Source organism: Coenobita brevimanus, chromosome 65 (assembly GCF_032717465.1).
Source record: "Coenobita brevimanus isolate Jiangsu-jjx chromosome 65, ASM3271746v2, whole genome shotgun sequence".
Taxonomy (NCBI): domain Eukaryota; kingdom Metazoa; phylum Arthropoda; class Malacostraca; order Decapoda; family Coenobitidae; genus Coenobita; species Coenobita brevimanus.
This window is the reverse complement of record NC_137018.1, coordinates 20,139,078-20,166,718: the sequence shown is the minus strand read 5'-3', so window position 1 is coordinate 20,166,718 and position 27,641 is coordinate 20,139,078. Positions and strand designations below refer to the sequence as shown.

The 27,641-nt window shown below is 42.5% G+C and overlaps 1 protein-coding gene across 1 annotated transcript in view; it reads left to right on the top strand.

Annotated features, from left to right (window-relative positions):
- Nucleotides 1–27,641, top strand: part of Nup107 (nuclear pore complex protein Nup107) — a 399,651-nt gene that overhangs the window by 177,801 nt on the left and 194,209 nt on the right. The window contains exon 8 of the mRNA XM_080276587.1: nt 22,903–23,013. Within this exon, the coding sequence (XP_080132713.1) occupies nt 22,903–23,013 (111 nt within the window). The remainder of the gene's footprint in view (nt 1–22,902; nt 23,014–27,641) is intronic.

The window sequence follows — 27,641 nt, the reverse complement described above, 5'->3', positions numbered from 1 at the left end:
CATGATTTAAGTTATATTGGGATGTGCTCCACAGGTTGGCTTGGATGATGAAGAAAAAGACAGTCTCAGAGATGACGGTACATGTGATTGATGGCATTGAGGATGATGAAATCATAGTTTGGAGTGGGGAATATAAATGATCATGTGAGTGAAGCAGCTCAAGGATATAATGGAGTGCATTGAGGATGCACATATGGTAGGAGGAAGGGGGAAGGATACTCGAATTTGGGAGGGGTAGTGAACATCATTGTGTGCAACATCCATTTTAGGGAAAGAGTATAAGCTGATTACAAATGAGTTTGGGAGTAATAGTATCCAGACTGGCTATTTCCTGGTCATGGAGAGCTAATAGGTGAAAGATGTTAGAATTATAATGAGCAAAGAGTGCGTGTAGCCACATAAACTACTGTTATGTGACCTGGTGGTGAAGAAGAGAACCTATGCACCCTGGAGGAAAATAAAAAAGTTGAAAAACCATGCGGGATGGGATCCCTTCTATAGTGGGATGAGTAGATTGGTGGCTGAACAGAAATACTAATGAGCAGTACAGAGCTGTCAAAAATAGTCTTCTGAGAGTTGCAAATTCAGTGTGTGGATGGACAAGGGGCCCACCAAGACACAAAGTAACGTGGTGGTGGGATGAGAGTGTAGAAGCCACAGTTAACCCCTTACTGCCGGGTGTCCGTCAGAGCTGTCAAGAAATCAGTGGTCAGGCAGCGCCGGATGTTGGTTGGAACCACACTTGTTTTCACGCCACAGTTTGAAGTGGTCGCCACTTTATCTTATCACCAAAAGCTAGGGAGGGACTCCCACCAACTGAGCCAGCCATACCTCAGTCATCTCTGTGACTCTGCCGGGTGTAAGACGATCATTTCTTAACCCTTCTCATCTGATTCTGTTCCTGCTTCACATGAATTTTTGCCTCATCCACCCCTGCCAAGCCTCTTTCCAAGGATAGGCTACTAGGAAAAGAGTCATTGATAGTGCCATAGGGAGTGCCTCCAGATTGGAACAGGAATGTTTTAGAGGCAGCAGATCCAATGTTTGGGACTTACCTTTGATTGATGTTGCTGCTGTGAGCAGGGCAATAGATAGGATGCAGTTGGGGAAGGCGGTGGGTGTGTCTGGGTCGATTGCTGAAATGTTGAAGGCCAATGGAAAGTGGAAATTATAGAAGTATAAAATTTTCAGACCAAATAATGAAGGTAATGGAGAGGGTCCTAGAAGGTATGACAAGGAAAGAGGGAATATTGATGAGATGCAGGTTGGGTTTATACTTAGGCAAAGAGACCACTCAAATTTGTCTGACAGCTTCAGCAAAAATTACATTAAAAGAAACGGAGCTGTACAGCAGAGTTGCAATGTAAGACAAAGGGAGCTTCTGAATTTTATGATTACATGAGCATTTAATTTCTCCCTTTAGTATTTAGTCTATCTATCTATCTATAGCCCGACGCCCTAATCCCGCAAAGGGTGGCCGCAGACAAAACGCCTCCAAGTCACTCTGTCACCCACCAATTGACTACCCTCCCCCCAACTCACTCCCCCCTCCCTCATATACCTCTCAACTCCATCCCTCCACCTCATCCTCGGTCTACCCCTCCCTCTCCCACCCTCCACCTCACCTACATACACCCTCTTAGTCAGTCTTTCATTCTCCATTCTCTCCACATGTCCAAACCACCTCAGTGTATTTAGTAACATGTTAATATCACTCAATTGTTCTGGAGAAACTAAGTGAATATGTTGAGGTTTTGCATTTCCTGATGGCTGTGTTTGTTTACAACTCATGCATTGTGCAGTTGCTGCCAGGGTTCCCTGACCTACGTCGTCCCATGTGTGGTACCTGCCTGCCTTAGCCTCATTGTTGTTTTGATTGTCGTGTGTAGGATTTTTTTTGTTTTTTTCCACAATGACTTTAGAAACGGGACTCCCGTGGGAGTTGTTGTATGCTGATGATTTGGTGTTGATTGCAGAGAACGAAAGGAAGGCGGAGGAAAGGTTTAGGAAGTGGAGAGATGGTATGGGGCATAAGGGTTTAAGGGTAAATGCAGATAAAACAAAAGTGATGATATCTAGGGTTGGTGGCGGTACTGTCAATGACAAGGGAGAGTGGCCATGTGCAGTTTGCCACAAGGGCGTGGGAAGTAATTCCATCTTGTGCAGTGTGTGTGATAAATGGGTGCATAAGAGATGTAGTGGTATCAGAGGTAGACTGCGAGATAATGCTGATTTTATGTGTACAGCATGTCGGGGTAAGCAGGTGGAGATTGTCAGACGTGAAAGGATTGAACTTGCTGGTGAATCTCTTGAGTGTGTGGAAAAGTTTTGTTATTTGGGAGACAAGTTGTGTGCTGGAGGTGGGGCTGGAGCTAGCTCTGTGGCTAGGGTGAGAAGTGGTTGGGAGAAGTTCAGGGAGCTCTTGCCTCTCCTGACATTGAGAGGACTCTCCCTACGTGCTAAGGGGTCTTTGTATGCAGCATGTGTTTGGAGTGTAATGCTGTATGGTTGTGAGACCTGGGCAGTGAAAGAGGAAGATATTCGCCGGCTCAGACGTACAGAAATGACAATGATTAGGTGGATGTGCAGTGCGTCCCAGCGTCCAAGGCCTGGAGTGGCTGGGTTTACGATGGAAGAGTTGAGAGGTAGGATGGGACTGGAGTGTATTGGTGTTGTGATGAGGAGAGGTAGATTGAGATGGTTTGGACATGTGGAGAGGATGGGGGATAATAATTGGGTGAGGATGGTGAGAAGTGTTAATATTGGGGGTGGGGTTTTGAGGGGTAGACCAAGAAAGACATGGGATGAGGTGATTAAGTGTGACCTTAGGGTTAAGGGACTGAACAGGGAGGCTGCAATGGATCGTGCAGCGTGGAGAGCTGCCATTAGGTGACCAAGGCCAACACATGCAAGCATGTTGGAGCCTTTAAAAACGAAACGAATGCTTAAGCACCCGAAAGTGCTAAAAACACAAGAAAAACATTCCCAAGGAAAGAGTTAAATTATTAGACAAAGTGGCATTTGTTGTGGGAGCTTAATGCAAACCTGAGTATCATTTGGACAGTCAGATAAAGTGAGTCTGGCATGCATATGATGTGGACAGGTTCTTTGTTGGAGAGAGTTAAAAAACTGAAGAGGAAAATGATGAATGAGCAGTAAAATTCATGTTTTCACATTTAGTGCAAAGAGTGTGAAAAGGGCTTTCTGACTGATTTTTGTTATGAACTGACAGTCTCAGGGTGAGAAAATTTGGCTCTTATGGTACATGAAGAGTCTATGTATCGGTGTAAGAAGTTATGTAAGATAATTATGTGAGTTTGATTCATGTTAATTATAGTATCATACAAATTATACTGCTTGGCTGACTTGTTTATAATTCAGGATTGCTGCATTCGTGTTTACCACCGTTGAAGTTGTTTACAGTCACTCCATGCTGATGATTTCATTGTGGTTTCTCCATTATTGTTGGTGACTAATGATACTTTTAAAAACAGTTTCACACATTTTTTTTTTTTTTCTCCCCCCCCCCCCCCATCCCATCATCATTGTCACCATCTGGACCTCCTTTCCCACCCTAGGGCAGGGTAAGGAGTAGCAATGTCCAGACAGCCCAAATTTGCCCAATCCAATGAGCCACGCTTCCATTCACTCATCATACAAGCTCCAGGAATCCTGGCTCTATCGGATACGCCAAAAACATTCACCATATTCTGTAGCTTCACATAAACATATCCGACTGAGTCAATCCGGACGGTGCCACGTTAAAAAGGGGTGCCAGATCCCTGATCATGCACTTCTTCTCACAACATTCATCAGCCAGCTCAATCTATTGTCAATTCCCTAGCCTCACCGACTTCCAAACCTCTCTTCCTCACACACTCATCCACCATATCTCTCCACCTTCTCCATGATCTACCTCGCCTCCTCCTTCCTTCAGATTCGTTCAGTTATACCTTTTTCACCACTCTATTGTAATCCATTCTCTCCACATGACCATACCATCTCAGTACACTCTCTTCGATTTTGGTGTCCACCGACTTCCTCACTCCACATCTTTCACGAATCACATTATTTTGCATCCTGTCCACGCTCTGTAGTCCATGTACATTCCTCAGCAGTCCGATCTCCACTTCTCTCACTCATGACTTATCCCTACGTGTCAAGTGGGGTTGGTGGAGGATTAGTGCCCCTCCCTGTAAAACAATTAACTCTAAGCCCTTGGCCACCCCGTTTGGGATACATGGCATCTGGCAATGGATGGATGGACCATAGTCTCACATCCATATGTTAAAGTTGGCACTAACACTCCTTCCTGCAAGCCTCGTGCAGCTGCAGTACTTAAGCCTTTGTTTCTTATCAAGGCCTTCATTGCACCAGCAACATTTCTTCCTTGTGTCACGCTACTTTCAACTTTTTTTTGCACATTTTCCTCTCTTTTCTATTGCTGTACCCAGGTATTTGAACCCTCTCCCCAATTCCAGTCTCTCTCCATTCACTGTAATGTCACACTGGGAGTCACCTTCTCTCTCAATAATCACCACTTTACCCATTCTTACATTTATTCTCAAGGCACGACGCTCGCAGACCTTGGCAAAACTCTTCTTTAGCCTGCCAAGTTCCTGTCCGGTACATGCAAGCAGTATTGCATCATCAGCATACAACAGATTTGAGACATTCCATCCATCACCATTCATTACCAACGTCATCCCTCTCTCCATTATTCGTGTTTTTACTTCTCTCATCACCTCATCCATATATATATTGAGCAACCATGGAGACATCACACAACCTTGTCGCACACCCACACTGATTGTGAACCATTCACTTAGATACCCATTAATCCTTACACATGCTTCACTACCATCATAAAAGCTCTTGACGGCACCTAGCATCTTACCATGTACACTGTACATGCGCAAAACTTTCCGCAATCCTTCTCTGTCCACTTTGTTGTATGCTTTTTCCAGATCCATGAATGCCATAAACACCTTATGGTCCTTCTCACAAGCCTTCTCTGTAGTAGTAGTAGTTGTTCCCTAGGCAGTCTGGCCGAACAGCCCCGAGTCCCTTAGGAAGGCCATGTCCGAGACCGGGCTTTCCCACAGAGCTCTCAAAGAGTGTATGTTGTGTTGTTGGCTAGGTGATTGTGTGCAGTGCAGTCTTCCATAATGTGCTTAATAGAATGGGGTGCTGTGTTGCATCCTGGACAGGCATCAGCGACGGAGTCATCCAGCCTCTTCTGGTAGCTTAAGAGGGCTGGATGGTGCCCACATCTCAGCCTGGCCAGGTGGACCCTGTCTTCACGAGGAAGATAGGATTCAGAAGGGTGGATGTCAGGAGGCCTTCTCTGTTATCTGTCTCACTGCAGATATTTGAGCCACACATCTTCTGCCACTCCTACAGCAACCCTGTTCATCACTCACTAGGACTTCTGGTATCTCTCCTTTCTGTACACTAATTCTTCCATGTACCTTCCCTACCACACTCAATATGTTTATGCCATGATAATTTTTGCACTCATTTCGCTCATCTTTATTTTTGTACAGGGGTACAATCACAGCCTTTTTCCACTCTGCTGGCACAGTTTCACTCATCCATGCCTTCTTACATATCTCCAACAAGCACTTCATTCCACTCTCTCCACTACACTTAAGCATCTCTGCATACACCTCATCAACCCCAGCTGCTTTCTCATTTTTCAGCTGCTTTACAGCTCTCTTTACCTGTGCGAGTGTCACATCTCCTGGCACTGCATTCCTTCTCTGCACACCTCCAAAACCAATCATGTTTACAGCCACTCTGCTCTCTCTGTTCCCATTCAGCAGGCTTTCAAATATTCTTTCCATCTTGTCTTTACTTTATCCCCATGGGTTAATAATCTACCACCTACATCTTTCACACCATCACATTTCTTTCTGCTTGCACTTCTGCATTTCCGCACCTCTTTCCAGAATAATTTCCTATTTTCAGAGTAGTTCACTTTCATTTTTCTTCTTAGCTCATCATTTACCTCCTCTTTTTTCCTCTTCACTAGTCTCTTTATGTGGTTCTTGCTCTCAGTATATCCAATTGTTATCTTAACTGAACCCCTTTCCTGTAACCAATTTAGCCACTTCTTCCTCTTTTCCTCCACCGCTGTCTTAACTTCCTCATCCCACCATGCCGTACCTTTCTTCTTTGTTGTTACTCTTGCCACACCACACACCACTTTAGCATTCCTAACTAAGCAGTCCCTATATGCATTCCATAGGCTGTCCAGATCCATTTAATTCCAGGTCACTGATTCTAACTCTTCCTCTGCTTTGGTCCTGTAATCATCTGCCATTTCTTTGATCCTCAGCTTCTCAACTTTCAGTCTTTCTCCTTGACTGCTCCTCTGTCTCGGCAGAATATGTGTAATGGTGTGGCAGTTTTTCACAGGTTGATTATTAGAAGTTTTGTTGTCTGCCATGGTTTGGTGATTTTAGATAAGGGAATCTGGGGGACATTTAACCCAGCCAAAAACCCCAGTTATATGGATACCACCCACTGTAGTAAATGGTTTCGTGGGTACAGGAATCCTTTTGGCTTGCCACTTATTGTAGAGACCATAAGGCAACACTACATTGAGTGAGTGGTTGATGGGTGCCCCCACCTAATATTTTTTTTTTCTTTTCTTTTCTTTTTGCCTATCAGATGGAGCTAGGATTTCAAGCTTGAGTGATGAGTGAATGGAAGCTTTGGTCCATTAAATTGGGCAGGCTTTGGTGGTCTGGACATTGCTACTCCTCGCTCAGCCCTAGGGTGGGAAAGGAGGTCCGGATGATGATGATGATCATGATGATCATTAATAGAAACGTTTGCATTGGTGGTATTGATGAGTTTCAGGGTTATGGTTAGTGGCAATTTTATTTGATTAAAACCGTGGGGGGTCATGGGGGCTAAAACCTGTAGGGTAGGTTAGGTTAGGTTAGGATGCACTGATGTGTTCAGTTGGCGAAATCCTATGTTATGCTGCAGCAGGCATCTAAGACAAAAATATTGATAACTGATTTGATATATTTTTAGGAAAACTATGGGATTCTCTATGTTTTACATGTAAATATATGTCACATTTTAGCGTGAACTAGATTCAGCATGAGATTCTATATAACCTGTCTCGAATTGTGTGAAGACTTTACTGTGCTTTGTTGATTTGGAGAATGCCTTTGACAGAGTCCCTTTGGAGATGGTGAAGTGGGCAATGAGAATACTTGGGATCGAGGAGTGGCTGGTTGGTGATTATGGCAATGTATGTGGATGCTTGCACCCATGTGTGAGTGAATGAAGATTTGAGTGACGTTTTGTGTTGGCATGCAACAGGGGTCAGTCTTGTGACCCTGGTTGTTTGTGATTGTGCATGAACCTCTCTCATGTGACATCAGAAATGGACTCCCATGGGAGATGTTATATGGTGATGACTTGATGTTAACTGCACAGAATGAAAGGGGGATGGAGGATAGATTTAAGAAATGAAGAGGTGGAATGGAGCACAATGGTTTGAGAGTGAATGCAGGGTAAAATCAAAGGTTACTCACTCGACGTAATGCTGCTCTTGGGTGCCTGCCCTTTCTTCTCTTCCTTCCTTCTTTCCTTCCTTCCTCTTGTCTTTCTTTCCTTCATCCTTTCCTCCTCCTCCTGTCTATGGGTGACTGTACACTGAGTGACAAGCCAAGTGGTTTCCTGTACCCCAGGAAACCATTTACTACACTGGGTGGTAACCATGTAACCAAATTATGGTACCTGGTGGTTTAACCCGCTGCCTCCCAGCCGATTTTTCACCAGTGACTCCCCACCATCCCAGCAGATTTTCAGAAAGTCCCCCCCCCCCCCCCCCAAACCTCCGCTTTTTATGAGAAACATTGGAAAATACCAAAAAAAGTGCTCACCTGACCTTATAAGTGAGTTATACAGGTGTCCCCTCGAACACCTGGTACTGTCTTTCCCTAGAGTTGCGCTGTTGCTGTCACATTTTCTATAGTAGCGGTAACTATTGCAAACCACTCTGAATATGTAGATATTTGTTCATTTGGTGGTACGAATTTATATGTTGTACAAGAATATATTGGTTTTCACATAATAATGTAGGCAATATAAGCGTTCACTCACAGAACACATCAACATACCGCACCTTCCTTGGCGACGTTACTTCTTCATCACTTCTGCCTATTTCTTCCTCTGGCACCATGTAATCTTTGTCCTCCACATCGTCATCGATTGGGGAATCACTCTCACCTTGAATTTTGTTGTAGGAGAGACCATGGCATGACATGTCTTTACTGGCCAGGTCACTGCTAACAGGTGAGTTCCTGAGACAATGGCGTGCGAGGGGGAGGGGGTTCATGCAGGGTCAGGCAGTGTCACCGCCTGGCGGTGGGTAGAGGAAGGTCTTCCACATATGCCTACCAAAAATCACCTGCAAAACTTGAAAAATGTGCAAATGATGGACCTCTCAGTTGCAGAACATGCTGGTACATCGTTGGATCTCAGCGTGAAAAAAGTTGACATACCCATATGTCTGTGGTACGCGGGGGTTGATGGGTAATTAAGGCGCTTCAATCAGATTGAGGCAGTGCAGGTTTATATCCAAGGGGTGGTTGGGGTTTATTGCTCAGTTAATGCCACCCAGGGATGAGTGAGGCTGGTCACTCTCGTTTTAAATGTCAGGACCAACTTGCCTAGCCCCGGGCCCTGGCGCTACTCGTGGGGCAACACTGGATTAGATGATGAATGAATGAAAAGCCATAGTGATGATATCTGTGCTGTCGAACTGAAGGGTGTGGCCATGTGCAGTTTTCCACAAGGGTGTGGGAGATGACTCCATCTTGTGCAGTGTTTGTGTTATGTCGATGAAGAGATGTAATGGTATTAGACTGCAAAATAATGCTGATTTAATGCGTGTGGTTTGTCGGGGAAAGCGTGTAGAGATTGTTAGGCTTGAAAGGATTGATCTTGGTGGAGAGTGTCTTGAGTGTGTGGAGGAGTTTTGTTATCTGCGGGGACATTATGTGCTGGAGATGGGGCTGGAGCTAGCATCCTTGACAGCATTGTGCACCTTGTAGCTTCTGTCCATCTCTGGGTCAAGCTGAAGGGCCATCTCCATAGCTTGCTCAAAGGAGTCCAGAATCTTTTCAAGTGCCGCAATGGTCAGAGTGGGTGGGACTGGAGAGTCAGGCTCTGGAGCATCTGTCCTCGTCTCCTCCAACTGCAGGAGTTCCACAGTAGGGAGCTCCTGGTTGTGAGACTCCACAAGGTCCGTTATGTCCTCTGGCCTCAATTCCTCTCCACGATCTCCTAGCTTGGCCTCGTTGGCAAGGGCAGCAATCTCCTTGTTAAGGGTGACAGGATCAGGCATTGCAAAACCAGTGAAGGCATGCACTGCCTCTGGCCACAGTTTACTTCAAACAGCTTCCATGATAGAAGAGATCTCCCACCACGTCTCATCTATCATCTGATTTTTTGTTTTTTGTTTTTTTTGTTTTTTTTTTTTTTTTAAAGGAAGAAGGAACCAAAGGCCATGAGCCTGCAATAACTGTCCCTTCCAATAGAAAAACAAAATACAAGAGAGAGCCAAATTCAAGATCTGATCATTTCGAGATTGCTGGTCACACTGCGTTTGAAAGACTGGAGGTCATAGGAAGCAGGAAATACAGACAGAGGGAGACAGTTCCAGAGTTGACCTGTTAGTTAAAATATATGATGCTAACAAAACCGGTGTATAAACTCGAGCATGCCCCTGCCCCTAAAGTTTGAATGGTTACATAACTTTTCCACTGCCAACTGTACTCCTGTGGATCTCCCAGAAGTTCAGTTTCAGATCAGCTTACTGCACAATGAAGTGTTCAATGAGGGCCAAACAGGAGCAGAAGACCCGGCAGTTAGGCAACAGGTGCTGGGGCAGCTCCTTGGCTCTTAGGTGACGACTCTCGGGTAAAAGGACGCGTCCCCGCTTGGCCAGACGGTGGTACAGTTTTAACTACAAAGGACTGACACATTAATAACCAACAAAACAAAAAACAATTGGACTAGGGTAAAGTCAGTAGATGTTGAATGAAAAAAAACAAAAAAAAAAGGATTTTGAAACAAACTGCACTAAATCAACTACTCGATTAAAAATAGATAACAAAGTAAACTCAAATGAAAATACAGATGCGCGCTCTTGGCAGAGGTCGATGTGAGAGTGTGGACAAGTTTGTCTGTCCCACTGAAATCAGTTCTGTTTTATGCTCAAGGCTTCACAAGACTCTTACTGATGAACCAACTTCAGTGAATGAGTTAAATACAGGGTTCAGTGAATCAGTTACAGGGTTCAAAAGGTTTGAAAATAGTGTGGATGAGTGAAACAATTTATTTTAATGATTTGTTCATAGGAAAAAAATTAAATGTATTAAGATAAATATATTTCCCTCACAGTGTACTGTAACTCATTGCACTGGACGTGCTGTACAATAATTGTTTTTGGATTCTCACGCATTGCATCTCTTAGGTGGGAATAAGAATTTTTTAGATAAGATGATAATTTTGGTGGTGGTGGTGGCAGCAGCAGAAAATTAAATCCCTAGTGTAGTGGTGTAAGTTTACTAGCTAGGAAAAGATTGTATGTTGTAGGCACATTGATTTGATTAAGAGATGGCTTTTTTTTTAAGTAGAGTTGCATAGTGGTCAACCACCAGTAAGTGATCAGGGTCAGTATTTATCACAGTTTGTATGATTTTTCACAACCAAACACTCACATCTCCCAAATTGCTCACAGTTTGGAAAACTTTCTAAGTGTTATTTACCAATGCTCTCAGAGAATCTCACAGCTCTGAGTAAGAATACCACTGGGACTTGGATGTGAGTGTGAAAACGTGCTACACTTAATGAAAATGCGCGACCTGTAGGTCTTCAAATAATCTTGTCTGATGGTTATTTAGTACAAATATTGGATTACTAATTCACCTAAGAGTATTGATAAGCAAATCTTGATTTTATGTTGATTTTCCAAGATTTATCCATATATATATATTCCAATATACAATTATTCTTGGCAGCAACATACCGTTTCCGTCTGATCGCTTCACGTTTGTGTACTTGCACACCAGTGTTGTACGTCTCAAGACCGGTCTTGGTCTCGAGACTAGTTTGATGTGGTCTTGGTCTTGATCTTGGTCTCGCTTGACGTGGTCTTGGTCTTGATCTTGGTCTCGCTTGACGTGGTCTTGGTCTTGATCTTGGTCTCGCTTGACGTGGTCTTGGTCTTGATCTTGGTCTCGCTTGACGTGGTCTTGGTCTTGATCTTGGTCTCGGAGTTTTGGCTTGAGACCAACATTACAAAGTGCAGAGTGGCGTGGGGAAGGTTGGAATTTCCTATCATACATGGAGAAAAATCATGGCTGATTTGATTCACTGCGCCCCATGCAGCGTTGTACTGTCTATAGATACTGCCTGGCTAGCCCTGCGAGCGCCGATAGAGTGCGTGCGTGTTGAGAAAGCATGCATGACGTGGCCATTCTCGCAGTGATAATCTCTGTTTGCATGCACGTATGTTTGCAGCTCTGTTCACCTCCGTGTACTTCATATACGTGTATGGTGTATGCAATCCCCGCACCCTTCGTACACATACACCACAGGTTTAGCTAGTTTGCTCAGAAAACGTAACCACAAAAATTTCTATTTTCCTGTGTTTGTTTCTTTATGCCAATGAAGCAATGAAAGCAGAAATATTTTACCTAGATGTTCATTTGTTCACATTATATTAAATTATGTAAATATATTTCCTCCTTTACAGGGGTGTAGCCAGGATTTTGAAGCAATGGGGGTCAAGTCAGACATCAGTGGCTTCTAACCTTTCGAGTTATGACCCTTCAGAGTTTCCAAATGGCTATCACGGAGGCCTGCAGTGACTTCTTTGACTTTTTTAGAAGAAATCAGAATATGTTCTATTGTTTCACAGCCACCCTCGTGTTTCATGCAACTTATTCACCTATGAGCTGGGGGCCATGGACATGTGTCTCAGTGGTGTTTCTAGCCTTCTAAAGTGGGGAGGGCCTCCTGGGGGCCGATAAATCATCTGTAGTAGCAAGAAGGACAGGGAACAGACTCAAATGAGGACGCCTTTCAAGAGGGAAAGTTAGTGAAAACTGTTCTCTTAACCCCTTAACCGCGGGGCGTCACTTTCGTGACGCTTGGGAGCAAGGGATCATACCGCGGGGCGTCGCTTTTGTGATTCTGTGTTATTTTGAATTCACCCGGGCTTCCAAGTGGGGGCTTGTATCATCTATCGGTACTGCCAATGTCCAACACTAGTCAGCACTCCTAATCTCATCTGTACTCCCATCCATTGTTGACAATTTAGCCATTTCTCCCCGTTCTTGACTCCCCTCCCTACCCCCCCTCCATTACCCTATCCTCTCGCCTGCCCGGCCGTGCTACGCTAAGTAAATCTTCCCTGGAATTTTTCACTGATTTCATCCATTGAAACAAGCCCTATGTCCTATTATTATACCAAATAATATATACAAGAAAGAAATAAGGTAAGTGAGAGTGCCATACACCTGGAATTGGCTAATTATCACCTGACAACACCTCACGTGCACTCGTTCGCTAATTTTCGCTGTTTTTTTCCCCTTGAAATATGCCCTATAATCTATTTTCGTAATAAATATACATGTAAGGAGGGAAGGGAGAACCTTAAGTGATATTTACATTCACCTGGAACTACCTAATTTATAATGTATTGTCTAGATTTCCTGCCAATCATATCAGTGCTAGACAAAGCTGTTTCAAGATATAACATTGGTAGCTCTGAATATATATATCTCCTAAGTAGGCCTCTAATCTATTTTCGTAATAAATATACATGTAAGGAGGGAAGGGAGCAACCTAAGTGATATTTACATTCACCTGGAACTACCAAATTTATAATGTATTGTCTAGATTTCCTGCCAATCATATCAGTGCTAGACTTAGCTGTTTCAAGAAGTAATATTGGTAACTCTGAATAACCCCTAGCAGGCCTCTACGCTGGTGGTCCTCCGTTATCACTCAGTTCTCTCTCAACTTCCGAAGCGAGAGTACGTATGTTTCTTCTTGCTGACTTCAAGGCCTTTTTTCACCCCCATGCAAATGGCCCTGTGACCTTTACCCCTACTAAACCTCGTGTGGAAAGAGGTAAAGGGCTGACAATTGATAAAAGAGTGACTACGATCTTTCTATTGAGTAAAACAGTGCAAGTGGAATTGTAAATAATGTGTAAATAATGTGTAAACAGCAAGTGAAAGTAATGAATGTAAATATACGTGAACAATGGAAAATAGTTTTATAAGTTATTTCAAGTGACAGTGCACAACACAGTGTAAATAAAATAGAAATGTAAATAACGTAAATAAAATAGAGAACGTAAATAGAAATGTAAATGAGTAGTATTATAAGAATACGAGTATATACCCTAGGAGTAATGAAAGTGAAAGTTTCACTCTAGCATGTCTGAATGCTATGAGTTATGAGAGTGAAGATGAAAGTGACATTCACTCTCAATGCCAGTATACAGGACGAGAAAGTGAATGCTACGTATTTTACTGAAAGAAATTGAATCCCTACAGTGACAATAAACTAATACTACTGAAGGAAACTTATGGATAAAGACTATAGATATATATAAGTGTTATATAGTAATAGAAATATAAAGTGTGAGGGGTTTTATGAATAATAAATGACAGACTACCAAGAGCGAACTAGTGCCAGTGCGACGATCAGACGCGCTCGTAATTTCCATTGCTTTCACAGTGTTTTTTTTTTTTTAGTATGGATCCCAAACTACTTGAAAATTGTAGAATAGTGTTTATAGTGTTTGTATCTGGCTGTGGTAATCATATTACGGGTTGTCGGGAAGTGTAAAGTGGAGACTTCGTTACCCTACTTCAGAGGTCTCCACAAGTCCTACGGTAACCGACGAAGGCTCAACAATCATTCCAGGAGAAAGCTGAAGGTATGTGCCATAAGCATATATAATTTTATTATTCTAGGACTAATAACTGATTTTTGGCAAATATTTTTTGAGAGTCTGTCGGAGCCCAAATAACCCCGCGGCACACGCAAGTTATTGGTAAACAAGCCCGCGGTGTAGGGGTTAAACAAATAGTGTTTTTTTTTTTTTTTTTTTTTTTGCGAGGAAGAAGGAACCAAAGGCCATGAGCCCGCAGTAACAGTTCCCTCCAAGAGAAAAACAAAATACAATATAGAGCCAAATTCAAGATCCGATCATTTTGAGATGCCTGGACACACTGCGTTTGAAAGACTGGAGATCATAGGCAGCAGGAAATACAGACAGAGGGAGACAGTTCCAGAGATGACCTGTTGCATAAATGAAAGACTGGGAGTAACGGTTAATTCTTGCATTAGAGAGTTGGACAGAAAAAGGATGAGAGTCTGCTGCCAGACGGGTGCTACGCGCCCGTCGTAGAGGTGGAGGAATGCAAGCAGACAGTTCAGAGGATGAGCGACCATTAAAGTAGCGATAGAAAAGAGATAAAGATGCAACAGTGCGGCGAAGAGACAGAGGTTGAAGGGAGTCAGTAAGAGGAGGAGAGTTAATGAGACGAAAAGCCTTTGACTCCACCTTATTGAGAAGAGCTGTATGAGGGGAGCCTCCCCACACATGAGAGTTGTACTCCACACAGGGGCGGATAAAACCCCTGTATAGAGTCAACAATTGCGCAGGGGTAAAGAAAGAGCGGAGTCGGCTTAGCACACCCAATCTCTTGGAAGCAGATTTTACAAGAGATGTACAGTAATATGATCTTTCCAAGATAAGTCCCGAGTAAATGAAACCCCAAGCATGTTCAAGGATGATGTAGGGTTAAGCTGAATATTATTAAACATTAGTGGGTATACCTGTGGAAGATTTTGTCGGGTTGAAAGGTGTAAGAACTGAGTCTTAGATACATTAAAGACAACCATATTATTTTTACCCCAGTCAGAGATACGAGCCAAGTCAGACATTAGGTGTGCCATAGCCTCATCCCTTGTTTGTTGAAGTAACTGTTGAGATGGGCGTTGCGGGAACCGAATGGAAAGGTGAAGGGTGGAGTCATCAGCATATGAGTGGATAGGGTTAGATGTACAGCTTAGAAGATCATTGATGAATAAAAGGAAGAGAGTTGGTGATAGGACAGAGCCCTGAGGAACACCACTGTTGATAGATCTAGGAGAAGAACGATGGCCGTCTATAACAGCGGCTATAGAACGACCAGAAAGGAAGCTAGTGATGAAGGCACATATAGAAGGATAGAAACCGTAGGAGGGCAGTTTGGAAATTAACGATTTATGCCAGACTCGATCGAAAGCCTTTGAGATGTCAAGTGCAATGGCAAAGCTTTCGCCAAAGTCCCGAAAGGAGGATGACCAGGAGTCTGAAAGGTAGAGAAGATCGCCAGTGGAGCGTCCCTGACGGAACCCATACTGACGATCGGAAAGAAGGTTGTGATAGGAAAGATGCCTTAAAATTTTTCTATTAAGAATTGACTCGAAAACTTTTGAAATACAGGACGTTAAAGCAATTGGACGATAGTTGGAGGGTTGGGAGTGGTCACCCTTCTTTGGGACTGGCTGAATGAGACCAAACTTCCAGCAAGAAGGAAAGGTACAAGTTGAGAGACAAAGACGAAAGAGTTTGCCTAGGCAGGGTGTAAGCACAGAAGCACAGTTCTTGAGAACAACAGGAGGGACCCCATCAGGCCCATATGCCTTGTTAGTACTGAGGCCAGTGATGGCAGAAAATACATCAACTGAAGAAATTTTAATGTCAGCCATGAGGAAGTCAGAGGTGGGAAGTGATGGAGGAACAGCACCGGAATCGTCTAAGGTAGAATTGGAGGAGAAAGTCTGTGCGAAGAGATCTGCTTTATCAGTAGAAGAAATAGCTACAGAACCATCAGAGTAGAAAAGAGGAGGGAAGGATGATGAGGTAAAGTTGTTAGAAAGATTTTTGGCAAGATGCCAGAAGGAGCGGGGAAGAATTCGAGTTGGAGAGTTGAGAGCATTTAGTATGGATGAAATTATTTTTAGTAGAGCGAAGAACAGACTTAGCACGATTCCGGGCAGAAACGTAAAGATGATGTGATTCAGGGGTGGGTTGGCTCCGGTACCTTTTGTAGGCCCTCTCCTTGTTGTGGACAGCATTAGAACAAGCGTGATTAAACCAAGGCTTTCTTGCATTAGTCAAAGGATATGAGAAAGGAATGTATGCTTCCATGCCCGAGAGAATAACCTCCGTAATGCGCAAGGCACACTCAGATGGCTCACGGCCATGGAAGCAATAATCATTCCAGGGAAAATCAAAGAAGTACTGCCTGAGGGCCTCCCAGTCTGCGGCTCCAAAATGCCACAGACGACGTTTCTCTGGAGGGTCCACAGGCCGTACCGGAGTGATAGGACAGGTTAAGGTAATAAGGTTGTGATCGGAGGAGCCCAACGGAGAGAAAAGATTAACAGAGTAAGCAGAAGGATTAGTTGTGAGGAAGAGGTCAAGTATGTTGGAGCTCTCTCCAAGGCGGTCAGGGATACGGGTAGGGTGCTGTACAAGCTGCTCTAGGTCATTAAGGATAGAAAAGATGTAGGCTTGTTCACCAGGTGGATCCGTGAAAGGAGAGGAGAGCCAAAGGTGGTGGTGAACATTGAAATCTCCAAGAATGGAGATTTCAGAGAAAGAAGAAATGGATAGAATGTGTTCCATCGTAGAAGTAAGATAGTCGAAGAATTTTTGATAGTCAGTAGAATTAGGGGATAAGTAAACAGCACAGATATATTTAGTCAGAGAATGACAGGAAAGCCGAAGCCAGAGTGTGGAGAATTCAGAAGAATGAAGGTCAGGAACACGAGAGCAAGATAAGTCGTTGCGTATATATACACAACAGCCACCTTTGGCTTTGAAATGAGTATAGAGAAAGTAGGAGGATACAGAAAAGGGTTTGCTGTCAGTTGCCTCAGACAGCTGAGTCTCCGTTAGAAAAAGAAGGTGAGGTTTAGAGGAGGAGAGGTGGTGCTCAACAGAGCGAAAGTTAGAGGAAAGGCCGCGAATGTTGCAGAAATGAAGAAGAAGAGAGTCAGACAGTGGTTCCAGGCATCTTGAGTCGTCACCGGGAGAGGGGCAGATGGTGGGGGCATTTATGGTCCCCCCCCCCTGGGGACTCCGAGGCATGGTAAAACGACGCCATTTTGGGTAAATTTTGAATAGGAAGTGTAGTGTGTACTGTGCATGTAGTTTGGTGAAGATAGTTAGAGAAATTTGTACTGGAGAGCATGCTGGCCTACTCTCTGTGTAACTGAGACACTGAAAAAGTTCAGCAAAGGTGGATGGTCAGGAACTAGTCCTGAGGGCTGATGAAACGGGAGCTCCAGCACTCCCTGTCATCAGGTTTCCATGACTGTAAGGAGTATTTAGAGCACTTATGGAAGTAAAATATATATTTTAAATATATGAAAATTTTTTGCTTCCCACCTCTGTGTCCCGAAACCCCTTCGGTCTCTTGTGTAATTATCCAGAAAAATAGGTAGTCCCCCTCGTGTTCATGAGAAACGAAAGATGAATATGATGTGTATGGAACGTTTGGGCACGGGTATAGCTCAGAGAGAAGTGCGAAAATTAGTCTTCCAAAAACCTGCTTTCACATTAGGAGGATACTGCTATCCATGAGTATGATGGCACTGACAAACCATGCAACACCATACATTATAACTTCAAAACCATACTTTCAGAAGTTTAGAAATTAAAAAACTTTCAACAGCTGTAACATTGGTGTGCAGGGCCATAGAGAGCTATGACTGCGCCCTGGGGTGCCTGGAAAACGTTTGACACGGGCCAGAAAAAGAAGCAAAATTGTCACAGTCCTGGTGTGGGTCCTGGTCCCTCCATACTCTTGAGTTTTGGCCCTGGGATTTATCCCCATTTCCCTCTTCTCTTTTTCATTCTTCTTAGTAATTGTCTTTCCAGAAACTCCATGACCTCATTCAACTCATGTGAGATAATTAGCTTAAATTCGTTTAAAATTTGTTGAGTATCGCATCGATATATAATCTGCAACTGGGTGATTGGGGTACTAGTGCACTCGCACGAGGAGCTGAGATGCCCATGAAAACTGACCAGCAGTGCAGCACCTGCAGGCTGCAGCTACTTTTCATTCATTCAGCAGACAGATAAATTCTTGGTCTTGGTCTCAGAGGGTCTGGTCTTGGTTTGGTCTTGGTCTCGAGGTGCCTGTTCTTGACTACAACACTGTCGCACAGAAAATAAACAGTGATTATCACCACAGAAGCATACATCAGTTCATAGTGGGACGGATATGCAGCACTCTCTCCAGCTCCATCCACTTGCTCCATCTTATTGTTGGTGTATCATTTTAACATTCGTACATGAATCAATAAAATTTGAAAAGCCATACCGGTACTTCACTCTGTTCCGATCATTGTGTAGCATAACTTAACCAAGCAAATAGCAGGCATTGCACTGTGAAAACAGCCCCTAGGAATGAGCACCAAGCTGTACTGTGTACAATACTTATATGTAGTAGACATGCCAGATGTGTTCTTAATGCTACCTGACTCTTTATTTTAGTCACATCCAACCAATGATTCCTTCCATTCTGTTTGGGAATACTTGTACCTCAGTGTCAGTAGTTTAGAAAGTGATGCAAAAGATGAATATCATTACATCCAAAAATCATACTTATTAATTTGAGAATTAACATCATGTATTGTTATTCATTGTATTCTAGATTATTTGGAAGAACTGGGGTGAATGTAATACATTATACAAAAGCTTAACTCCTAAACCGTGGGGTTGTTTTGGCTTGACTTTCGTGTCTTGCGGGCATATTCGCGCTCCGACAGACTCTAAAATATTTGCCAAAAATCAGTTATTAGTCCTAGAATATTAAAATTACTTATGCATATGGCACATACCTTCGGCTTATCCTGGGATGATTGTTGAGCCTTCGTCGAGTACTGTTGGACTTGTGGAGACCTCTGATGTTGGGTAACGAAGTCTCCTCTTTACACTTCCCGACAACCCGTAATATGATTACCACAGCCTGATATTATCACTAGAAACACTATTCTATGATTTTCAAATAGTTTGGAATCCATACTGCTTAAAAAAAAACACTGTGAAAGCAATGAAAATTACGAGTGCGTATGACCTTCCCACTTGCGATCGTTCGCCGCTGGTGTTCTGTCATTTATTATTCATAAAAACACTCACAGTTTATATTTCTATTACTATATACAATAAACTCTCATTATACGATGGGGTTCCGTTCCTGAAAACCCCATCGTAAAGCAATCCATTGTATAGCAATCCCACTACAACATGGAGTCAATGGGGATACGTTCCCAGACGTGCCTAAGCTCTCACATACACACACCTTAGCACTCACATACATGAAATATCCATATGTTTAAACATTTAAAGTAACACATTAATAGTGAATAAAGAGAAAAAAGCATGAAAACTACAGTATACAGTAGATCTTACCTTTACTGAAGCAAGCAACGGTTGTTTATGTGGTTCCTAGACAATTCGCCATGAAGTCGACAATTCGTCGTTATAATATGGACGTTCCCCATCAGGACAATTCCCCGTCATTCTTTAAATATATTTATTACTGATTAACTGATACTTTAATAACTAATTCTCAGGGGGATCTATCAAAGTCTGTTTTCATTCAATAGCTCTGGCTTTGGATATCATTTGTAAGTTGCACTTTTAGACAATATTTAACTTGTTTCTACCTTGCTGTAGTTGACATTGAATTATGTTCTGGCATCACCCACAGCTGTTTTCATTAATTTCCATTGGTACTACAACATCCTGGGTATATTTTAAAATGACTTTGAAGAGGTACAAGTACAGTACTAAAACACTAGTGTACTTCCTAAATAAACTGATATGAAAATAAACGACAGGGAATCATCCTTACGGCGAAAAGTCCCGATGGCGAATTGTCTTGTTATTTTTGTGATGGCGAATTGACTTGATGGCGAAATATCCCGAAACATTTATACAGTATAGACGTAACATGAAGATTATTTGTATGATTCCAAAGTATGTCGATTGTTCACTTAAGGTAATTAGGCATTTATATAAATGCCAATGTCTCGTATGTAGCCTTATGCTAAGATGAAGGATCGATCATAAATCTGCTGATTCACGTTTCAATATATTATTACTTTTCATTTAATGCCCATGATTTGATGTCATATTTTACATTTACTATATAAACAATAAACCACCATCACTTTTATAACTTCTATCTATCTATCTATAGCCCGACGCCCTAATCCCGCAAAGGGTGGCCGCAGACAAAACGCCTCCAAGTCACTCTGTCACCCACCATTTGACTCCCCTCCCCCCAACTCACCCCCCCCTCCCTCATATACCTCTCAACTCTCAACTTACATAATTAAAAAACTAGTGTACAGTACTTGCTAAATAAACTGATACGTAAATAAATGATGGGGAATCGTCCTGACGGCGAATTGTCCCGACTCGGCCTCACAGTCACAGCCCTCACTCATCAGTGTCAGAACTGCCCTGGCTGGGCAGGGCTGGCTGGCTGGGCAGGGCTAGCTAATGAGGCTGGACCGGTGGACAAGTGTGTGTGGTCCAATGCCGACAGTGTGACGACGTTTTTGTTGTGTTTGCACATTCACTGTTCACTGAGCCGCGGATGATCCACCATTGTAGCAAATCGTTCCCAATGTATAGTGGGCATAGGGTACTAAAATTTTGACATTGTGTAAGCGAAATATCATACAAAGAGGCATCGTATAATGAGGGTTTACTGTAACACTTATATACATCTGCAGTCTTTATCCATAAGTTTCCTTCAGTAATAGTAGTTTATTGTCACTGTAGGCATTCAATTTCTCTTTCAGTAAAATATGTAGCATTCACTTTCTCGTCCTGTATACTAGCGTTGAGAGCGAATCTGTCACTTTCACTTCCACTTTCATAACTCATAGTATTCATACATGCTAGAGTGAAACTTTCACTTTCATTACTCCTAGTATATATCCTCGTATTCGTATATTACTACTCATTTACATTTCTATTTACATTCTCTATTTTATTTACATTATTTACACTTCTGTTTTATTTACACTGTGTTATGCACTGTCACTTGCAATAACTTATAAAAACTATTTTCCATTGTTCACTTATATTTACATTCATTGCTTTCACTTGCTGTTTACACATTTTTACACATTATTTACATTTCTACCTGCACTGTTTTACGCACCAGAAAGATCGTAGTCACTGTCCATCATTTTCATTGATAAATTAGCCAGTTCACGTTCCACAGCAGTCACTTAGCCCTTTACCCCTTTCCACACGAGGTTTAGTAGGGGGTAGAGGTCACAGGGCCCTTTGCATGGGGCTAAAAAGCAGCAGAATTGGACAGGCGCAAATCCAACGTGGTTTCACCTCGAAAGATGACAGTAAACTGAATGCTGTGATGGCCTAGGGGGAGTGCAATGCTGCCAGTGTCAGCGTGGTGACAACTGCTAATATATATGCTATGAAATGATTGGCAGGAAATCTAGACAATACATAATAAATTAGGTAGTTCCAGGTGAATGTAAATATCACTTAGGCCTCTCCTTTCCTTTCTTATATATATTCTTATTATGAGAATAGATTATACGGCATATTTCAAGGGGAAATAAACAGGGAAAATTAGTGAACGAGGGCACATGAGGTGTTGTCAGGTGATAATTAGCCAATTCCAGGTGTATGGCACTATCACTTACCTTATTTCTTTTTTGTATATATTATTTGGTATAAGAATAGGGCATAGAGCTTATTTCAATGGATGAAATCAGTGGAAAATTCTGGGGAAGATAACCTTTGCGCAGCGTGGCCAGGCAGGCGAGAGGAGAGGGTAATGGAGGGGAGGTAGGGAGGGGAGTCAAGAACGGGAAGAAATGGCTAAATTGTCAACAATGGATGAGTACAGATGAGACTAGGAGTGCTGACTAGTGTTGGACATTGGCAGTACTGATAGATGATACAAGCCGCCACTTGAAAGCCCGGAAGAATTCAAAATAACACAGAATCACAAAAGTGATGCCCCGCAGTATGATCCCTCGTTCCCAAGCGTCACGAAAGCGACGCCCCACGATTAAGGGATTAATGAAAATAGTGTTAATGAAAAATATGGAAACTTTAATGAGTGATGAAAACTTTTCTGTTACAACAGTATTGTGCACTGTTCAAAATTGTCTTAGATTTTACAATAATGGAAGAACTGTGAGCTGAAAGAAATGCATTAAGGAAAAGCAGTATGAAATTACTAACAGCACATGACTCTACGAGGGTGAAATTCTGTGGACAGCGGATTCATTGTTGTTGTAGTTGATTGGCCATCTTGCCTCTCTAGCGCTTGTGAAAATTCCCAAGTCCTCGTGAGAGCTACCTGCTACTCACAGCTGGGACCATGAGATTTTAAATTCACAACGCTTGTGGGACTTGATAAATAGCTCTTATGAGTCTTCACAAGTTTATGAACATTCACAAGACTTAAGAATGCTCATTAGGAATTAGGAGTGTTGATAAATACTGGCCCACAGCTGCAGTAGCTTACCTTAAAGCCCTGCATACTTAGTAGGTAAATTAGGTCAGGGTGGTTCTGTAGAGTATCAGTTTTGGTTTTAGACTGATGGTAAACTGTAACTAGCAGTAGTTTTTCTTGATGTTTTTTCTCTTTATACAGAGGCTTTGCACCTTTTGTAATAGAGGAAATTAGGGTTGGATGCTGATGCTGGTGGTGATGATGGTGATATTGACATTCATTATAGTAATGAATAATAATTATATTTCTTTGATGTATAAACTTTCATCTGCAGCATGAGAGCAGCGGCATGGTGCAGCCACTGAAAGGAACACGACCGCTTGTGATGTCACTGGACCCTGACTCAGTTCTTAGGGAAGGGCGGTCCCTGCATGACTTGGATCAGGTTTGTTGCTTCACACTGGCTGTATTGATTTGTAATTGTATATATATATATATATATATATATATATATATATATATATATACTGGATATCTATCTATCTATCTATCTATACATTTATATATATATATATATATATATATATATATATATATATGTCTCTTTATACAAGTATGCCATCATTTTTCTTGCACTCTTGGTTCCAGAGCCTTTCTTGGCTATCCATTTTGTCTGACCAAGAGGGGTCATGTAATGATAGTAGTCGTCGTTTTCATTTTTAAAGGCTCCAACATGCTTGTATGTGTCGGCCTTGGTCATTTAATGGCGGCTCTCCATGCTGCACGATCCATTGCAGCCTCCCTGTACAGTCCCTTAACCCTGAGGTCACACTTAATGACTTCGTCCCATGTCTTTCTCGGTCTACCCCTCGTAACCCCATCCCCAATATTAACACTTCTCAACTTCCTCACCCAATTATCATCCCCCATCCTCTCCATATGTCTAAACCATCTCAATCTACCTCTCCTTTTCACAACACCAATACACTCGTCTCATCCTACCTCTCAACTCTTCCATCGTGAACTCAGCCCCTCCAGACCTTGGATGCAGGGACGCACTACACTTTCACCTAATCATTGTCATTTCTGTACGTCTGAGCCGGCAAATATCCTCCTCCTTCACTGCCCAGGTCTCACTACCATACAGCATTACACTCCTAACACATGCTGCATACAAAGACCCCTTATCACGTAGGGAGAGTCGTCTCAATGTCAGGAGAGGCGAGAGCTCCCTGAACTTCTTCCAACCACTTCTCACCTTAGCCACAGAGCTAGCTCCAGCCCCACCTCCAGCACACAACATGTCTCCCAAATAACACACTCAAGAGATTCACCAGCTAGTTCAATTCTTTCACGTCTGACAATCTCCACGCTCTCCTGACACGCTGTACACATAAAATCAGCATTATCTCGCAGTCTACCTCTGATACCACTACATCTCTTATGCACCCATTTATCACAAACACCGCACAAGATGGAATTATTTCCCATGCCCTTGTGGCAAACTGCACATGGCCACTCTCCCTTCGTCTTTGACAGTACCGCCACCAACCCTAGATATCATCACTTTTGTTTTATCTGCATTTACCCTTAAGCCCTTGTGCCCCATACCATCTCCCCACTTCCTAAACCTTTCCTCCGCCTCCCTTTCATTCTCTGCAATCAACACCAAATCATCAGCATACAACAACTCCCACGGGAGTCCTTTTCTAAAGTCACATGAAAGGGCTTCAAGTACCATGATAAACAACATGGGACTCAAGACTGACCCCTGATGCACACCAACATTCACGGAAAACCCATCACTCAAATCTCCATTCACTCCTACCTGGGTGTGAGCACCCACATACATAGCCATAACCACCCTAACCAGCCACTCCTCCAAGCCACGCTTTCTCATTGCCCACTTCACCATCTCTCTATGAACTGTCAAAGGCCTTTTCCAAATCAACAGAAACAAAATAAAGATCCCTTCTCCTACCAATATATTTTTCCTGAAGCTGTCGAACAATGATTATAGCATCAGTGGTCCCCCTACCTGGCATAAACCTAAACTACATCTCATCAGTATTCATTCTTTCTCTAATCATACCTTCTAAAACTCTTTCCATTACCTTCATTATCTGATCTAAAACCTTTTACCTCTATAATTTCCTCTTTCCAAGGCATCACCCTTCCCTTTATACACATTTACAATTACACTCTTCAGTCAGTCATCTGGGACAACACATTCTTAAATAATCCTATTTATCAGGTCAGTGACTAACTTCACCCCTATATTGTCTGAGACCTTCAACATTTCGGCAGTCAACCCAGACACACCTGCTACCTTCCCCATCTTCATCCTGCCTATAGTAGCACAATACATGTCTTACCCACTAATTATACTGTATGCCTCCTGTATCATTAAAACACCTTGGACTGCATGGTGAGATGAAGAGGTTAAGACAGCAGTTGGAGGAAAAGAGGAAGAAGTGGCTAGAGTAAATACAGGACAGGGGTTCAGTTGAAATAAGTACTGATTATATTGAGAGCAAGAAGCACAGAAAGAGATTAGTGAAGAGGAAAAAGGAGGTAAATGATGGTCTAGGATGAAAAATGAATGCAAGTTACTCTGAAAATAGGCAGTTATTCTGGAAAGGTGCGGTAATGTAGAAGTGACAGCGGAAAGAAATGTGAAAGTGTTTAGGATGTAAGTGGTAGATTACCAACCCATTGGGATGAAGTAAGGATCATATGGAAAGAATATTTTGAAAGTCTGATGAATGAGGACGAACAGAACAAAGCGTTTGTTAACACGATAAGTTTTGGGGGTGTATAGAGAAGGAATGCAGTGCCAGGAAACGTTCTCAATAGCGTGGTCGTAGGTACTTACGGGGAGATAGGGAAGTCAGTTGTGGATCATCAAGCTCAGCCAGAATACAGACGTGAGACGTAGTGTCAACGAGGTGAGTTACAGCACTCTTGGGTTACTGAGTTTTTATTGGACGGTTATATCAATAATGAGTTACAGCGTAATGGAGTGTGACGGCCTAATGATCATAGTGTGAAGCCTTGACTCTGTAGCCCCTTTCTCCCCTTTTCTGATCTGAAGGGAAGCTTTTCGACATTATATACAGCTTGGAGAGGATGCGTGTGTAAGTGAGATGTAGCGTCTGGTAGATTTACATGGACTAACTGACTATGGCTGGTTACTCCACGTGTTTGAATGTCATGAAATTCTCGGTCATCTGGATTACGAATAGATTGTTTGAGATACATCATATGTTAAGAATTCTTGATGGTCTAGGACATCAAGATTGTGGATATACATTATGTTGATTGACATTCCTAGTGAGAAACTGCATATGTCCCCAGCAGACACTACATCCTGTACATTGTGTTATGAGATATATACTAGTGCCTATATAATGTCTACAGTGTGACCTTCACAGAGGTGAAGAAGTGGCTGAAAAATGTGAAAGCTGGATTTGATGATATGTATGCAGAGATGATTAAGTGTAGTTGGGAGAGTAGAATGAAGTGCTTGTTGGAGATATGTAAGAAGGCATGGATGAGTGAAACTGTGCCACTAGAGTGGAAAAAGGCAGTGATTGTACCCCTGTACAAAAAAAAAGTTGAGCAAAGTGAGTGCAAGAATTGTCGTGACATAAGTCTGTTGAGTGTTGTAGGGAAGATATATGGAAGAATTATTAAAGAGAAAGTAAGAGAGATGTCAGAAATCCTCCTCCTCCTCCTCCCCACTCCTCTCTTTCTCTCTCTCTTTCTCTAAGGAAACAAATGCATTGTCTGTAGGTAACGAGGCATCAAGGACAGAATATCGAGATCGGATGTGAGAATATTCCGTAACATTGGAGGTGTGAAGTATGAATCGGTCAAGACCCAAGCTTGGTAATCATTTTTTAGGGTGTATAAAATGCTGTAAATTTTCATTGTACTTGATTATTGTGGTTTTATTCTGCTTGAGTACCCATATATTTTGATAGACCTTACATACAGGCAGTTGACTCTTAGATAACGTGGATGTCTGTTTTTAATGGTCTTTATCTTTTCTGAAATAATGAAAGAATGGATTTTAATGAGTTCATTTTTGTAGTTCTAGATTTATGTAGACAAAAACAGTCATCATCATGATCATCATCATCCAGACCTCCATTCCCACTGTAGGGCAGGGTTAGGGGTAACTATGTCCAGACAGCCCAAATTTGCCCAGTCCAGCGGGCCACGCTTCCATTCACTCATCATTCAAGTCCCCGGAATCCTTGCTGTATCGGATACACCATAATCATTCACCACGTTCTGCAGCTTCACATAAACATATTCAATAGAGTCAATCAGTATGTAATGCCACTCAGGGAGGAGTGAGGCTGGTCATTCTCATCTTAATTGTCAGGACCAACTTGCCTAGCCCTGGGTTCTTACATTCCTCATGGGACAATACTGGATCAGATGATGAATGAATTAAATGAATGAATATTAATTCCAGTTACTGTATCTGTCTGTCTACAGCCAGACACCATAATCCCATAAGGGGTGGTCATTTGTCTTTGAGCTAGTTGTTTTGTGGGGAGGGGCATTACGCCTCCGCCAACCCACTTGTTGACACGAAGGGAACACGTGGATTGGTTATATGGTTACCACCCAGCATTGTAAATGGCTTCCTGGCTTATAAGAAAAAATTTGGCTAGTCACTCAGTGTACAGCCATCTTAAAAGGAAGGAAGAGTCATAAAAAGTGACAGGAAGGATGGGAGAAATAGGAAGAGATGAGGGGAGACATAGAAAATTATTGATAAAGTTGAAGGAAGAAGTAGGTACTACTACATCAAGTGATCGGATAATGGTTGCCATCACCTACCACATTCCAGTTATTGTACAAACATAATTGGACAGCTCATGCAAAAGAAACAGTGTTAAAATGGCGGAATGGCGCTAAGAAACTTTTTGTGGGGAAAGGGCAATTATATATTTATTTATTTATTTATTTATTTTTTTCCCCTGAAGTTCTTTTATATACAAAAGAAACCAATGACTTATGAGCAGGACTGAATGAAGATTCTGAAAATTTAATGTG